At 37.4% G+C, this 18,196-nt stretch overlaps 1 protein-coding gene across 12 annotated transcripts in view; it reads left to right on the top strand.

The window, feature by feature from the left end:
* MAPKAP1 (MAPK associated protein 1) overlaps positions 1 to 18,196 on the top strand; it is a 281,556-nt gene that overhangs the window by 18,165 nt on the left and 245,195 nt on the right. For 9 of the 12 annotated variants that reach the window (XM_078061769.1, XM_078061768.1, XM_078061770.1 and 6 more), the window contains exons 2-3: positions 10,712 to 11,039; positions 13,484 to 13,573. The exons of 1 other annotated variant lie outside the window; for it this stretch is intronic. In XM_078061769.1, the coding sequence (XP_077917895.1) occupies positions 10,781 to 11,039; positions 13,484 to 13,573 (349 nt within the window). In that variant the 5' untranslated portion in view covers positions 10,712 to 10,780. Of the gene's footprint in view, positions 1 to 1,438; positions 1,457 to 8,083; positions 8,104 to 10,711; positions 11,040 to 13,483; positions 13,574 to 18,196 lie in introns of those variants that run through there. 2 more of the 12 variants (XM_078061766.1, XM_078061764.1) reach the window with 2 other exon arrangements.

Below are 18,196 nucleotides of genomic sequence, written 5' to 3'. Positions count from 1 at the left end.
ATAATTGCATGGATATCAAGAGACAAAAATTTCTGGAGCCATCTTAGAATTCTGACTACCATACACAACTTTTAGCTCCTTGAAGGCAATGACCAAGTCTTTTTTCATTTTTTGTTCAGCCTTAAATCTCTGGTGCTTGGCACATAGTAAGTGCTTTATAAATATTTGTCAAATGAATAAAATCAGTGAATGAGTATTTGGTAGACAGTTGAGTGCTGTTTATGGTTTCAGCTCCTATATTGGTAATTTCACATTGGGAAGCAGCCTAGTTTCTCTGGCATTATTCATTTCTTCACTCTAAATAAAACTGTAAACATTTTTACCTGAAATATTAAAGTAAAACCTAAAATTATTTGTTTATTACTACAAGTGTCAATCAAATCTATTATGTCAGTGAGACAACACCCACTGGAAAAATAATTTAGGGCTACATTGCAACAAACTAGCAGATTTCTTTCTTTTAAGATTTTATTTATTTGAGAGAGATGGAGAAAGAGCACAGAGGGAGAGGAAGAGGCAGACTCCCTGCTGAGCTGGGAGCCTGACATGGGGCTCCATCCCAGGACCCCGAGATCATGACCTGAGCTGAAGGCAGATGCTTAACCAGCTGAGCCACCCAGGCGCCCCAAACTAGCAGATTTCTTGTAACAGCCAAAAATGTTGGCGTATTTGGAGTTTTGAGGGTGGTGGGTGGGTGGGTTGTCTGAGGTTTCACATCAATTGCTAGCTATTAAACATTTCAAAACACTTTGAAAATACTGATTGTTTTATAATAGCTGCATAAGAACAGGGATTTTATTCTAACTTGTGCTTACAACTTTATATATAGTTTGGTGTTATTAGTAATTATAGTTGTTCTTTTTTTTTAAGATTTCATTTTTAAGTAATCTCTACACTCAATGTGGGGCTCAAACTTCCAAGCCCGAGATCAAGAGTCACATGCTGTACTGACTGAACCAGCCGGGAGCCCCTACAGTTGTTCTTCATACTAGTCACAGGGAACATTTGTTGAGCAAAATTTAGATCTTGAGTTGTCCATTGATAAAATGCCATTTTATCTTCACAAAATCAGATATTTCTGATATCCAGTGTTTCTCCACTAGACCTTGCTGTTTAGACTGAGTTTATGAGAATCCCAGTATGTGCCAGGGAGTACTAGAAGCCAAAAGTAAACATGGCACATATTCCTAGACTATCAATTTTAGTGATATATTCAAAGGTAAAACTTTTTTCCTGTTAAAACAAATACAGGTGCAGTATATTATAGGATAGAATGGGAACTATGAGTGAATTCTAAAAATAAATTTCTTATAGCATGTTGCTTTAGATGGCTCCTCCTAGCTTCTCTCATACCTTGATTCCTGGTCACTCTCCTCTGCCCTTCACGTGTGTTCGTGGACAAGTTTGAGAGGCACTATACTGTACCAGGCTCCCTTTAACTGGATCTTGGCAGATGGTAAGATTCAGAGACATTTCAGGTGGAGGTTAGTGGTACAAGAAAAATCAAGGGTCAGGGTCCAAAGGAGACATTTTACAGGAGGGAAAACCTGGTCTCCTGGTAGGTTGGTGGGGGTCTGGCTGGTCCCAGATGGCCTCAGTCACTCATTAGGAGACCTTAGCAGGATAGCTGGAATGACGGACAACTGAGCCTCTCTAAGTGGTCTGTTATCCCAACGTCCTTTTTTTTTTAATTTATTTTTTCCCCAAGCTTCTTTCAATGATTCACATGTGTTCCAAAGAAAGTGACAGCAGAAATTTGCAAGGTCTCTTGAGGCTGAGCTTCAGAAGTTACTTCCATTACATTCTGTTGATCAGAGTAAATCACAATGTGAGGCCAGATTCAAGGGGTGGGGAAATAGACTCCTCCTCTTGACAGGAGGAGCTGTAAAGACTGGCCTTTAAAAAACCCACCATGTGATCTTGGACAAGTTACTTAGTTTCTTTAAGCCTTAATTTTTTTAATCTATAAAATGGGGATGATATTAATACCTACCTCTTGGGGTGGTTGTAAGCACGAAATATGTTGTTACCTGAAAGTACAGCTGATAATAAGAGTTCAGTAACATCATCTGTTACTGTTCTTGTGTGTCTGCCTAATGAAAGCCTGGTCATCCCTGGGACCTTCTTCCTTCCTAAAGCCTCTGTAACTTTCTTGTCTCTTGGAAAACAGACTTAGTGTCTCATTTGATGGTTAGTATGTATTGCCTTATGTTACGTTTATATATGTATACAGCATAGCTCATCTGCTGAAGTTTGTAAGCCTCTGGAAGGTGCAGGCCAATGTTCATATAATTTTTTGTAGGATTCCCAGTGCCTAGCTCTCAATGATGTTTAGTGAATGAATCCCCGTATTATTTAAAAGAAGATACAAGCATTTCTTTTCTGTTGTTTTGAGTCTAGCAAGTACTTTTCTGAAAGGAAAAATTAAACTTTCCAGCTATAGAAGCTCACTATTTACTGTCTAATAAAATTAGGCATATTCACATTGAAATTTTAATTCTCGAAAGGAACAAAAAATTTAATTTTTGCTGGTCTAAAAAATAAATGAAGATTTAATTTAAAGTTATATTAGAGTTAGAAAAAGATTTAAAAACAATAAAGTATGTTTTATTTTACTGGTCATTTCAGTGATTTTCAAATTCCAGGAGGTATGAGTTCTGAACTTTACTAGATAAAAAGATGCTCAAATCTTAGTAAAGGGGTCTCTTGGTTTTTATACATGAAAGACTTTGTATATAGTAAAAAGGCTTTTGTTTTTCTAGGTTATGGTCATTCCTTGCTGTGCAAAATAAATGTGAGTGCTTCTGTAACACTCTTAAGGAATCCTGTATAGGAATCAGGTTTGACTTGAAGTTAATGCTAATAGCATGAAGTCGGGGTACCGTGAGGAAAGGTAAAAAAAAATCTCGCATCTGCTGTTACATGTTGTTAACTCCCTCAGCAGACGTTAAATCATTTCAAGTACAATAATAGTGTGGGAGGTAAATTAACTAACCATTAACAATCTTATAAATACACAATTAACATGCCAACATTTATATGACACATTGATGGGGCAGCAGTAATTTTTGATTGGGAGTTTGCAGACCTTGGAGAAGCCTCAGGCTGTTGCTTATTCAGACAAGTTTTCACAGATTGCAGGTAAAGGGGCTTGAAGTCTGTCTGGCAGAGGGAAGTAGGTGTATAGAGTGCTTTGAAAATCTAGGAAGGGGAATTTCCTTTTAATCATTGGCTGAATGCGAGCATTTTAAGTCATGTTTAAGACCTATCTCAGGTCCTTAGGGAGTGAAGAAGTATAGGGAGGGCTCATTTGCTCATGCTTGGGTTATTTAAAGAAACAGAATATTTCAGTTACGGACTTTGTTTGCAACTGAAGTTGCATGAATCTCTTAGGGTTTTAAAAAGATACAAGATGCTTACACCTAACTTGGAATTTAAAGTAAACCTTTCCTCTGTGGTTTCAGGTCAACAAGTAGGTGATCTCTGAAGTTTCTTTCTTGTGTAAAATTTTGTGACTTTTATTTTTGAACAACCATTATATGCATTGCTTATTTCTTGCTATTGTATAAATCATAGTTGCATGAGTTGAGGGGAGGCTAAGGGTCTGGTCTACTGCATAACACATTTACTATATTACATCTTCCACAAAGACCCTTGACAGAAATTTCTCTCGGGACCCAGAACCCAAAGAACTCAACAACAGGATCTTTCAAAATCTCATTTATTATGACTGTTGCAATTCTTTGTTCCTTTTTGTTTTGGGAGGCTGTATAATGCATTCCTCAGACTTATTCGCTGTCTAGCTTTGGCAGGTTTTTTATTTGCTTCAGTTTTTTCATCTGTAAAATGGGGACAAAAATACTATCTCATAGAGTTATTTTGAAAATTATATGAATTAATCCATCTAAAAAAAGAAAGAGCAAGTCTAGCTTTTGTAATAAATAAAGTTAGTTATTATAATTGCTTTTTGCTTCTGAGATTCTGCAGTCCTCCTGTGGCAAATGTACAAGATCTTATAACATTCATCCAGAGTTACTTACCCTTTGCCACTTTTCTCATTTACTTTTTTACTATGTTGTATCTTATGTTTTTCTATAAGCCATTGCAAACAAAGTTTGGAGAGTGTATGTGTATGAAGCTATTATTAAAAATATACTTGTATTAAGACTTGATACCATTAAAACCTACTAAAAATTTACTCCCCTGTGTAGGGCATGTTCCAAGTTAACACAGGCAAGTTACATGGTTATTAATGCACACAAATTGTTATGTAAAGTGGTAATAGCATCTAAATTGCACCTGGAACAACACTTAGCACATAGTAGGAACTTAATAAATATTTGTTGAACGAATGAATGAAGTATAAAAGGAGACCCACCCAGTACATTAAAAATGACTGTGTGTCACTTTGGGATATCTCATGTCCTCCCACTCTGTGTGGATGTCCTTTTTGCTTTCATTTTTGTAAAACAAATCTCTATGCTTTGAAAGGAACCTGTAGTTGGAAAGTAGGAGAATCTGTGGAAAGTAGGGCATCTTGGGGAACAGACCTCCTGGAGGCTGAAATTGTTTATCCAGGTAACCTAAAGGTATATAAAAAGGACCAGTTATCTCCAAGTCAAGAATTGGTAACATCCAGGGTCGCCTGGATGGCTCAGTTATTAAGCGTCTGCCTTCGGCTCAGGTCATGATCCCAGGGTCCTGGGATCGAGCCCCGCATCGGGCTCCCTGCTCCATGGGAAGCCTGCTTCTCCCTCTCCCACTCCCTCTGCTTGTGTTCCTTCTCTCCCTGTGTCTTTCTCTGTCAAATAAATAAAATCTTAAAAAAAAAAAAGAATTGGTAACATCCAGGGAAGTCTTGTTCAAGGCCCAAAGAAACAGTATTTGTAAAAATGTAAAGTAGCATTTCTAAACCATGTTCTGTGAATCTCTCTCTCTTTTTTTAAGATTTTATTTGGGAGAGACAGAGATAGTGAGAGAGAGAACAAGCGGGAAGGAAAGGGAGAAGCAGGCTCCCTGCTCAGCAGGGGCTCGACTTGGGGGCTTGATCCCAGGACAACTGGGATCATGACCTGATCCTAAGGCAGACGCTTAACTAACTAACTGAGCCACCCAGGCGCCCCCTGTGAATCTCTTATACATTGATATGTGTTAGTGTTCCTGGAGGAAAAAATGATTAAGGATCAGATAAGTTTGGGATTTGGGATATATTGCATTGTGAGATTCCCCACTCTTGGAGATCCACAATATACATTAATAGTTTGTTTTTTTTAAGATTTTATTTATTTATTTGACAGAGAGAGACAGTGAGAGAGGGAACACAAGCAGAGGGAGTGGGAGACGGAGAAACAGGCCTCCCACCTAGCAGGGAGCCTGATGGGGGGCTCGATCCCAGGACCCTGGGATCATGACCTGAGCTGAAGGCAGACGCTTAACGACTGAGCCACCCAGGTGCCCCACATTAGTAGTTTAAAAGCATTGAGAAGTCTGTAATTAAACAGCAAGAAGAAAACTTATTTAATTTTGTTTAATGTGGCATTTCCTAGACATTTTTTAAAAATTTAATTTAAAAAAATTGTATTAATATATAACAAAATTTACCATTTTAACCATTTTTTTTTTTTTTAAAGATTTTATTTATTTATTTGAGACAGAGAGAATGAGATAGAGAGAGCACATGAGAGGGGGGAGGGTCAGAGGGAGAAGCAGGCTCCCTGCCGAGCAGGGAGCCCGATGCGGGACTCGATCCAGGGACTCCAGGATCATGACCTGAGCCGAAGGCAGTCGCTTAACCAACTGAGCCACCCAGGCGCCCCCATTTTAACCATTTTTAAGAGTATAGTTCAGTGACATTAAGTATATTCACATTGTGCAATCATTGCCACCATCAGTCTCCAGAACTTTTTCATCTTTCCAAACTTAAACATACTTATTATAAATACTCCCCATTCCCCTCTCCCTCTAGCCCCTGGCATCCACCATTCTACTTTCTATGAATTTGACTACTCTAGGTGCCTCATATAAGTGGAATCATACAATATTTGTCTTTTTGTGACTTACTTCATTGAGCGTAATCTCCTCAGGGTTCATCCATGTTGTGGCATGTGTCAGAATTTTCTTCCTTTTTAAGGCTATTGTATGTATATACCACATTTTGTTTATCCATTCTCTACCAGGTATTTTTAATGACTGTGTAGTATTCTGTTACATGTGTGTGTCATGATACACTGCTCACTGATGGATGTATATGTTACTTTTAGATTTTCAGTATAATAAACAATCCTGAGATAAATATTTTTGCATAGTTATCTCCTAAAGGCAAATCCTACAAGTAGGGTTTCCCAAAAGGTACTCATTATACTTTGATAGATGATACCACATTACCCTCTAAAAAGTCTCAATTTTCATTCCTTTTTACGGTGCATGAGAGGGCTCCTTTCTCTGAACCCTGCCAACATTATGTTTTAAAAATCTTTGATCTTTACACAACTGATTAGAGAGAATAACTTGTTTTCATCTGTGTTTGGAATATCTGTCCTAGAAATCGAATCTACCTTCAAATGATAATTTGCTGCTCTTAAAGTGATTTAAAAAACATCCTTTTGGTTCTGAAAAGTAGTGTTGGGATAAATTGATAGTGTTCCAAGGTGACAGGTTTTTGCAAGGTGACAGGTTTTTTGTTTTTTTTTTAAGGATTTTATTTATTTATTAGAGAGAGAGGCTTGATCCCAGGACCCTGGGATCATGACCTGTGCTGAAGGCAGACACTTAACCCACTGAGCCACCCAGGTGCCACCCCAGGTGACAGTTTTGAAAGGCATATTGAAGAGAAGCTCTTGTATCTGTATTAATGGAAAAAAGGCAATCCTTTCTTTATAATCACACTACACATGACATGCTCATAGATGACTTATCTCTACAACAAAATTATATAGTCCTTGGAAGTCAGACAGCAACTCTTACCGAATTTCTGCCATGCGAAAGATGCTTTGTTGCCAGAAGGGATGTGGTGGTGTGTCTCCTGTCCCTGTGGAACTTACAGCCTAAATCCTCAAGTACATGTCATGGGAGGTGGAAGGCACATTTCCCAGGGCACACTTCTTGGAATTCCCTATCAGAATTGGTATTGAATAATATTTGTTGAGTGAATCATTCAGATACCTCATTGCATGAAGTCGTACTATACCAATAGAGAAATTGTCTGCTCCTGTTGGGGATTTGGGGGCCTCTGTTCTACAAGGATAAAGTTAGGGACTTGGTGTGTGCCTTCAGAAGTATTTGCCCATAACTCTTTTCTTCATAAGAGGTGATGGAGCAGATCTATTTTCCTAAAAAAAAAAAAAAAATATATATATATATATATATATATAAATACATACATACATACATATATATGTATGTGTATATACACACACACGCATATGTATATTCTGTTGAGGGTACTTAAGTATACTTTTGTTTCTTTGCCCTTTGCCATTTGACTTGTTGGTGCCAGAACACCCATTAAATGTGTTGGTTCTCACTGAAGCCCTTGTTTTTTGCAAGGGAGAGTTATTCAGTATGAAATTGAAAGCACCTGTCCCCTCTGCTAGCGCCTAGTTGCCTTACTCTCCTGGGGGAGACCCAGTGATTGCTATGAGGGTGTTGGCAGTTTTGACCATCTGTGATGCTATGATTTTGTTACAAAACAAATATTCTCATTTATAAGTAATTCCATGATTGTATACATCTCTTTGTGGTTTTATAAGTAATTCTTATTTTTACAAGTGAAATTTAAATGCTCCCCTTTAATTCTGTAATGTTTTCTGATTAATACACTTAAAATGGTAGGCTGACATTAAAATTTCTGAGACTTGGAGGAATCTCATTATATTAGGAAATACACTAGGACTGTATTAGGTTATAAACTTTTTTTAAAAAAGATTTGTTTATTTATTTGTCAGAGAGAGAGAGCAAGCACAAGCAGGGGGAGCAGCAGGCAGAGGAAGAAGCAGACTCCCCGCTGAGCAAGGAGCCCGATGCGGACATAATCCCACGACCCTGGGATCATGGCCTGAGCCGAAGGCAGATGTTTAACCAACTGAGCCACCCAGGCACCCCTAGGTTGTAAACTTTTTGATTCAGGGGTGCCTTACCTTGACATTTCCCATTAGCCTCAGTGTAAAATAACTACTCAGTAAATATATTTGAAGGAAAAAATGAAGATTAGTGTAATTCATTTGATTAGAGATGTTCCTCAGTTAAACTTTCTCTTAATCTCAGTATCTTTAAGAGTACCAAGTGATGTCAGTAGAATGTTACTAGACAAAAATTTTTAAAAGCTCTGTTGGTTATAATGATTTATTAAGTAGATTTCCCCCTATGTTCCATTTCTAGAAGAAACAAATGACAAGAAAGTCTGGTGTTGTAGGCCTTTCTAAAAATAAATACCTTCTAGGGACTGTCCAGCTTTCATGTTCCTTGCATCTCATAATGATTTTAAAGGAGGAAGGTGACTCAGGTGACCTGTAGAGTCCTCTCTCAGAAAGGAAGCACACATTTATTTTACATGCTGTGCACTTACTAAAGAAGGATGAATGTTGATATATTTTAGGATTACATTAAACAAGAATTGAAGGCTGAAGTTAGCAGTGATTATTTTCACCATCATCATTGTTATTCTTAATACAGCTAATATTTAATTATGTGCCAGGTGCTCTTTTGAGCACTTTCCCTACATTATCTTCTATATCCTCTCATTCCTGGAGTCCCGTTTTATTAATGAAGAAAGAAAACAGGCTCAAAGAGGTTAAGATTATTTTGACCAAAATCACGTAGCCAGCAAGTGGTAGGGTCAGGATTTGAACCCATTTCTACCTGTCGGTCCTTATCCTGACCAGTGTACTCTAATACAGTAGTCCCCCTTCATCTGCAGAGGGTGAGTTCCAAGACCCGTAGTGGACGCCTGAAAAACCATGGATGGTACCAAACCCCATGTGTACTATTGTTTCTCCTACACATACATAGCTATGATAAAATTTAATTTTTGAATTAGACTAAGAGATTAACAACAACAAAAATAAAACAGAACAATTATAACAATGTACTGGAATAAAAGTTACATGAATGTGGTCTCTCAGAATATCTTATTGTACCGTAATCGACCTTCTTGTGATGATGTGAGATGATAAAATGCCTACGTGATGAGACAAAAGTGAGGTGAATGACATCGGTATTGTGACATAGCATTAGGCTACTAATATATTTTTTTTTTTTAGATTTTATTTATTTGACAGAGAGAAAGCACAAGCGGGGTGGGGAGTGGCAGAGGGAAAGGGAGAAGCAGGCTCCCCACTGACCGGGGAGCCTGATTCAGGACTTGATCCCAGGACCCTAGGATCATGACCTGAGCCAAAGGCAGACGCTTAACCAACTGAGCCACCCAGGTGCCCCTGGTTACTATTATTGACCTTCTGACGATACATCAGAAGGAGGATCATCTGCTGTTGGACCTCTGTTGATCACGAGTAACTGAAACTGCAGAAATTGAAACCACAGATGAGGGGAGACTACCATGTTTTCTTTTTTGAATATTCCCATTTAAATTTTTTTTTTTTTTTTTAAGATTTTATTTATTTATTTGACAGAGACACAGCGAGAGAGGGAACACAAGCAGGGGGAGCGTGAGAGGGAGAAGCAGGCTTCCCACAGAGCAGGGAGTCCGATGTGGGGCTCGATCCCAGGACCCTGGGATCATGACCTGAGCTGAAGGCAGACGCTTAACGACTGAGCCACCCAGGCGCCCCTTGAATATTCCCATTTAACTGAGGAGGTACCATCTTGTTCCCAGAATAAACATCATTTTAGTTTCAACAGGATTCAGGAAGCAGTTCTTACAATGAGGTTTCTAAAATAAGAAATTAATTTGGTAGCAGGGAAGTTTGATTAATAAAGTTTATTTTAAAAGCACAATACTGGGGCGCCTGGGTGGCTCAGTCGGTTAAGCATCCTGCTCTTGATTTCAGCTCAGGTCATTGTCTCAGGGTCCTGAGATGGAGCCTGTGCTGGGCTCTGCACTGGGTATGGATCCTGCTTGGGATTCTCTCTCTCCCTCTGCCCCACCCTGCCCCCCTAAAATTAAATGAAATAAAATAAAAGCACAATACTATCTTAAACCAGAAGAAAGGAAAATGTATTTATTGAACAAAATTACTTTGGTGGTTCATTTTTTTTTTTTTTAATTCCTAGTAACTCAAAGTATTGTCTGTGTTCTTTTAGTTACCTCACAGCCATATGATAAAGAGGGGGAAATGTAAACGAAAGAAATGCAGTTTCATACTTTAGCACATAATTTGAGGAAAATACGACTTGTCCCCCCGTGACCTTATAAAGTATTGAGGAGACTGCATGGGAATGAAGGGAGAAAGAAAGGAAAATTTATTGTTTTAAAAGTAATTATGTGCTTTGAGTGGCCTAAGGAGTCACTATTATTTGTATTGCAAGAGAGGAAGCCATCCTCTCTGATACCATGGAGATCTCATTGACTAGAGCTGTAACCCCTAGTGCTTATAAGGATTTCCTTTCAGCCTAGACTTAATCCTTGTAAGCTCCTAGGTACAAGGATAAATGTTGATTTTCAAGGTAGCATTTTACTAATTTGAATTTGTTTGAAAAATGATTCAGTCATTTTCTTCCTTATTCTTAAATATTGCTGTGTACATCATGTTTCTAGGGAGGTGAGCACGTGAAACAATATGAAGAGGAGAAAATAGCCTTTTAAGGAAATTGGCCCACAGAAAGGATGGCCTTCTTGGACAATCCAACTATCATTCTAGCTCATATTCGACAGTCACATGTGACCAGTGATGACACAGGAATGTGTGAGATGGTTCTCATTGATCATGATGTTGACCTAGAGAAGATTCATCCTCCTTCAATGCCTGGAGACAGTGGGTCAGAAATTCAGGGAAGCAATGGCGAGACTCAGGGCTATGTATATGCCCAGTCAGTCGATATTACCTCAAGTTGGGACTTTGGTATTAGAAGACGCTCAAATACAGGTAAACATTGCCTTTTAGTCATGTCTTCTGAACTGTAAATCAGTCAGTAATCTTACAGAATAATGCATAATGTTGGAATAGGTTTAATGGGGAAAGTTTCTGTGTATTAACAGGAACATGCATGTATTACAGTAAGAGCGAGTCTAAACAACATCTCCCTCTCCATGACTGAATGGAGAGCGCCTCTGGAATGATGCTATCAGAAGGAAGTAGAAGACGAATAGATGAAAAAGGTGGCTATGAGAGGCATGTTGGATGTTCTGTTTCTCAAAAGTCCTCATGTAGAAAGGGAAGTAGACTTATTTTGAGTATCTTCACAGAGCAACATTAGTCCCAGTGGGTAGACTACCTGGGTGGCAGGTTTCAGGTTGACATAATAAAGAACCTTTAATACAGAGAGCTGACCAGCCAAGGAGTGCTGCTGCTGGAGCCATTTCTTGGCCCTGGAAGGCTTATGGGGGGCTAGGAGGGATTGGAGGTAAATAGCTGAATATTTGTTAGGGCTGCTTTTAATAGAAATTCCTACATTGGGTGTGAGACTAGAAAAGATGCCCCTGTTTTTGATATATTATCTTTATTTTCTTAAGTTGATCTCTACCCTTTGATCTTTGTGGCTTGAAAAAGCTAAACTTTGGTACGTACATATTCAGTCATTAGCTTTTGAAAGCTTATCATTGCCCATTTTCCAGCTTACGTGTTTTGGAAACCTTTCAAGGGGAATGGGATGAACCAAGGCCTTTACTTAGATAAATTATTTAGAATATGTAATGTAGTTCTAATATGACAGGGTGTGCTAGGAGGTGGTTTTTTTTTTTTTAGGTAATCAGAAAATATCTCTACTAATCTAGTAGCAGTAACCTGCTAACTCCCAGGAAAAGTAATGATAGGAGATGTGGGAGAACATTGAAAATATTTGCATGTTTATTTTTGTGGTCCAAAGGTAAAATGCACATAAAGGAGTACTGCAGGATACAATATATAGTGCAAGGCATGTTAAGGTTTTGGTTCAGAATTCAGCATTCTGTGACATCTCCAAAGAATAATTTGCTCTTATGATGAAAATAATTAATAGCATTTCCCAGTATCTCAAGGAACTTTTATCAAAATAGGATTTGAGTGAAGGTTTGAATATAATTTAGAACCATTGGTTCTCAGTTCTCTAGTTGAAACTGACTTCCTTGCAAGTTATTGAGATGATATCTTATATGACAGGTTGAATGGATTTCAGTAGGAGAATGCTGCTAAATTGAGAGCTTTATGATTATATTACTTTGGCTGTACCCTTCACATTTATTAATTGCAGTTGAATGTATTTTCCTTCAATGGAGTTTGGTTAGATATAGTGACATTGTCAGAATGCTTTTGCCGGCACAGTTTACATTTATGGCAAGATCAGTTTCAGTGTTTCCCTACCACAGTGCTAAGGCAAGCATGTATGATTTCCTACCTTGCAAGAGGTTGAAAGAGAAATTTACTTATTTATTTTTTGTTAGCATTGTGCCAGGAAAAGAAGTTGAAGATTAGCCAGAGGAAACTAATCTCAAGAAATGGCATCAATTAGGACTTTCTTTTCCATTGTGGTTTCCATATGCAGTAGTTGTTAATGTATGCTGAACAATATTTCTTTAAAAGATCAGTTCATTGATTTTTGAAGGTTGATCAGCCAGTGGTAATATAATCTCACAAATGCATGATTTTAGGTGATGCTTTTGTTATTGTTGTTGGAATTTCTTAAGATAGCACTTAGATGCTAATAATTACAGTTATGGCGTGTCCTAGTGACCAAAGAATTTACTTTTTAATCCTTTCAGCATATCTTAAAATTTTGTATAAGAAAAATTATTCTTTTTAAGATTTGACTAATGTTACAAAGATACAAATCATTTATTTTACTACCTATAAACTGTTTCAGCCCACTGAAGAAAAGCTATGCTAATTTATATAGCTTTGACATTTTATAATTTTCATGATTTTTAGATAAAGGATTTTATATTTAAAACTTTAATAGTCTAGTCTGAGTTCATTTATCTTTAATTTTTGAAACGGGTAGAGTAATTCATAACAGTAATTTTATTCCTGTAATGTAATATTCACTTCAGTTCATTTGTGCATTAAAATTCCTTTAAGACCGTTATTAATGATTTATATAATGAAATGTCATATTAATCACAGAAGTTTTCACATTTTATTATTCTCTTCCATGTTAATACTATCTTTATGATCTCTATTAATGTTTTATATCCTCTAATTTCAATTATAAATCAAGAATATTTTCATGTTTTTGTTGGTATTTGCTTTTCAGGGGTGCCATCTTTAAAATTTTATGACTTTTTCCCTACATATGCAATATAAAACATCTTTATTCATATAAAGGTAGTTAATTATGTCTTTGTTTATAGTAAACTTTCATTGACAAACTTATAGTTATAATATTTCTTTTCAAGCTCAAAGATTAGAACGACTCCGAAAAGAGAGACAAAACCAGATCAAATGCAAAAATATTCAGTGGAAAGAAAGAAATTCTAAGCAATCAGGTAAATGGAAATAATTTTAATTGTTAATTTGAGATTTATATATTTAGTTTATATTATTAAATAAGAGCTTTTATTATTTAATTCATCTTTTTAAATCCTCTGAGCAGATACCTCTTGTGTTTTGAGCTTTGAATGCTTTCACTTGGGTGCCCTGGGCCCTCTGAAGCTGTGTGTTCTTTAGGTCTTATGTTCTTGGTCACTCTTCATTCTGGGTCACAGGAATTGGTGTGTGCAGAGCCCACTTTTTACAAATTCCCATGCCAGTACCTTGTTCTTAGGGTTAAGGAATACCTATGATTTGGATGGGCCTCTGGGTTATAGATTCCTCCTGGCAGTTCCAACCTAGACTTTCCCTTGCCTGTTAGTGGCCGCATTAACAATCTATTTTGCATATACACTAATTCTTTTCCTTTAGCTTAACAAGCATTATGTTGCTGGTATTATTAGCATTTGTAGTTTGTGTTCATATGGTATGTGTAGTAAAAAGCTGACCATATTACATATTTTCAAATCTTCAATCTCAGCAGGAAGAGAAAACTTTAAAAAATATCAAAATAAAATGCTATTGAAGTATTTTCTAATGTTTATCTCATGTGTCCTAGATTTTCTTTTTTCCTCCTTTCAAAGAAATATCTGCACTCTGTCCTTTATGTCTTCCAGCACCTACTACCACCCTGGCACATAATAGATGTCCAATTAATTTTTGTTGACTGACTCCATTGCTACATAATACTTATAAAACTAACAATATTAATGATTATTATATTAACATCAGCACCTATCTAGTGCTGTTCTAAGCACTTTATACACATTACCTCCAATGCAGTGATCTTATAAGGTATAGCTATTGCTGTTGTTAACAGATGAGACAGAGACTCGGAGAGCTTTAACTTGCTAAAGTGATAAGCCCAGAAAGTGATAGTGCAGGAGAGCCATATTTTGTATCTAGCTCTGTCTGCAACTAAAGGCCAATCTCTCTCTGCTAAAGAAACTATATAAAATGGTTATTGCTTTCTCCTGCTGTGGTTGTAAACCCAGGTGTGCTCAGTGGGTATGATTTTCTTAATGATTGCTTCTAAATGACAACTGTGTAGAACCAGAAACCTCATTCACTTCTTACATCTCATTTCTAGGTCTTCCTATAGTTCTCCTTGAGTATCTATTTAGTTTTGCTCTTGATACTTTAAAAATCTCTCTAGGCTGGCCTTTTCTGTTGATCTAGTTAATACTTCTCTTTTGTATTTATCACAAACTGAAAACCTTTATATTGTTTATCTTGTCCACTTTCTTCAAATTTTTCATGTATCTAATGCCTTTTCTATTAATCTTTTCTTAATGAATATAGAGCCGTTTATCTAACCTCATCTCTCCAGTTACCCTTTGTTTTGCCTTCTTCACTTCCTTATCTTTTTTTTTAAAAGATTTTATTTATTTATTTGGGAGAGAGAATGATAGAGAGAAAGCACGAGAGGGGGGAGGGTCAGAGGGAGAAGCAGACTCCCTGCTGAGCAGGGAGCCGGATGCGGGACTCGATCCCAGGACTCCAGGATCATGACCTGAGCCGAAGGCAGTCGCTTAACCAACTGAGCCACCCAGGCACCCTTCACTTCCTTATCTTAAAACAATTACAAATAAATAGGATGAATAGAGCACCTCACATATAACTGCATTAATCCCCTTTACAATGTGAGTTCTTCAACTTAAATTTTGATACATTTCCCACTTACTCCTTAAAGTCTAATCCACTTTAACTTCTAGTGTTTCACAGAATGTGCTAGAGAAATAAATAGCCTCCTTTTTGCTTTCATTTGGAGCCATACTGTTCATTATTTGTGTATACTTCTCTCTCCCTCAGTTTCCATCCCTCTTATTTCCGTCTCTCACAGATTTCAGTAATTGACCCTGTGATCCTACTGCTGGAAAAGCTCCTTCTTAATATACTTGTCCACTCTTCGAGATGTTGACCTTGAGCCAGGCCAGTGAACCTCATCAATGCACAGAGGAATAGTTTTGAATTCTCTGTTCAGCTGGGTTCCATCATTACCACAGGTTGGCACTCTGGGTGTCCTGAAATGTGTTAGAAAAGTGGAGTCAGCAGTCCAGTAAACATCTACCTGGCAAACTGAGCAGCCACTCTGTTTGCATACATCTCTTAAGCACATACTCTCTTTTGGCAAGAAATGCCACAGTCAGATCCTTTTGATCTTCATTGGGAATTTTGGTTAGGTTATCATTTATTCATTCTCTCATTCTTTTTCTGCTGTTTACATTTTGCTAAAAATCCTTTCATCTGTTTTTCTTATTTTTTATTTTATTCCCTACTAGAAAAGTCATTATTACGAATGTGATGACCTCCCCTGGAATGTTTTTCTACATCCCGTCCATCTTTTAAGATACAACAGAAATGCAGTCTTTTCATAGAAAAGTTGGAAGGGATCTGAGAAGCTGTCTGGTCCATATCCTGAAGTTCTCTATGAACTTACTGAGCCTTATGCCCTGAGATCACATGATAAAGAGAATACCTTAGAGTAAGATCCTTGTAGTATTTTTGTAGCTAGAGCTGCATGGGTAAATGTGAAGGTGGTCATTGGAAGACAGCTTGTCAGGAACAATGTCAAATCAAGCCCTGGTGCATACACACACACACACACATATAAATAAAATCTTAAAATGTATTTTAAGTTTATTTTTTATTTATTTATTTTTAAGTAATCTCTACATCCAACATGGGGCTCGAACTCATGACCCCAAGATCAAGAGTTGCGTGCTCTTCTGACAAGCCAGCCCTGTGCCCCAAGCCTCGGTATTTTTAATTTTATTGTTTTGAAATGGTGTTGGTATATTTTTTACAAAATTTATTACTAATCATTCACTGAGTCATTCAACAAGAGTTTCTTCCATACCTTCTGTGTGCATAGTAATTCTATGCTAGGTGCTTGGGGAATACGTGATCCCTGCCCTCAAGAAGTTTGAAGTCTAGTGAGAAGGAAAAGCTATTTACACATGAAGTTAAATAGTAACTCACAAACAATGTAGTGTGTATATCAGTTATTTATGAATATTCCTGAAGTTTTCTTTATGTAACTTCTAGTATTGGTTAAAACAGCAGTTCCCAGATACAGTGACTGTGTAAAAATCAGAAATGCATCCAAAAGTGCATGTTATAATGGCTTCCATATAAATCTGTAGCCCTACCTGTGGAATTCCTAATTCAAAAGATAGAGATCAGGGTCCGTAAATCTATATTTTTCAGAAGCTCCCTGGGTGATTCTTATGACTAACCAGTGCTGGGGATCACGGGCATATAAGTATGCCAGCCCCTAAGTTTACTTCCTCTTCATGCAAATCCAGCAACTTAGCTGTTAATATTTCTATATTATATGCGAGAAAACTGGAACCCAGAGGCTAAGTAACTTTTTCAAGTTACTTACTTAAACAAATAGTAAGTGGCAAAGCCAGAATTCTTCTCCTGGCCAGTCCTACCCCAAAGACTGTAGTCTTTCTACTCTCTCCCATTCTCCCATACTGTTGGCAGAGAGGAGCTGCTTCTGGAGCTTTGGGTATTGAGGAGGCTTTGTGTTCCCTTGTTCCTTTCCTCCTCTGTGTCAGCGATGGCCAGGGTTCAGGAAGGTTGCCAAGACCTCTATATTAAAAGAAAATTTCTTTACAGGAAATCTGAAAGAAAATATAAAAATGAAGATAAGCTACCAATATTCTCACTTTCAGAGGAACTGCTGTTGTTAACATTTTGATGTATTTTTCTAGATTCTATTTATATAGGTATATATATTTTAAAATATTCTAAACATACCTCTTATGATATTTTTTGTATGTACAAATAGTACATAAATGCAATGTTTTGTCTTGTCTCCATATTGTTCCTGCACTTTTACATCTTATTAAGATTATTTCCAGATGTTTTGTATTTTGTGCTGTCCTTGTAATTAGCATCTTCTTCCGCATGACTTTCTTACTGCTCTTGTGAGGAAATCTATTGTCTTTATATATCTGTTTTGTATCCAGTCACTCACTGAATCCTTATTAGTTCTAATATGCATTCCCATCTTCCTAATGCTATCGTATGTGCTTTCTCATAAGCCTGATGATAATTAAATTTCTAGGCTATTGTTCTTTCAGTTCTCTGTTTGTTGGGGATTTCCAACTGTTTATATTGGTTAGAACTTTTCAGCTGCAAATGACGTAAAGCAAGTGAAGTTGAAGAGCAGCTTGAAGTTGAGCAACTCAGGAGGTACAGCTGTGCCTTATGAATGGCTTGGAACCAGGAGAAGAGGCTCTCATTACCAGCCCCCGTCTCATTTCTGCTGCTTTGTGCCCATTTGCTCTCTCTTTCCTCCCTCTCTTCTGCCTCCCTATCCCCGCAGCTATTTTTTCTACTTCTCTTCCATAGTTAATCATTTAACAAGGTTTTATTTAGCTCCGAAAATATGCAAGGACAGCTAGGCCCTTGTAGGCCTAGCAGATACAGCAGTGAACAAGACAAAAGTCCCTGCCCTCATGGATCTTGTGGGGGAGATAGAGAGTAAACAAACCCAGTATTGTCACAATGGGATAAGTGGCAAAGCAAAAAATATATTCAGGTAAGGGGGATAAGGAATGCTAGGT

Source organism: Halichoerus grypus, chromosome 14 (genome assembly GCF_964656455.1).
Source record: "Halichoerus grypus chromosome 14, mHalGry1.hap1.1, whole genome shotgun sequence".
Lineage (NCBI taxonomy): Eukaryota > Metazoa > Chordata > Mammalia > Carnivora > Phocidae > Halichoerus > Halichoerus grypus.
The sequence above is the reverse complement of the archived record's forward strand: the minus strand, read 5'-3'. Positions and strand labels throughout refer to the sequence as shown.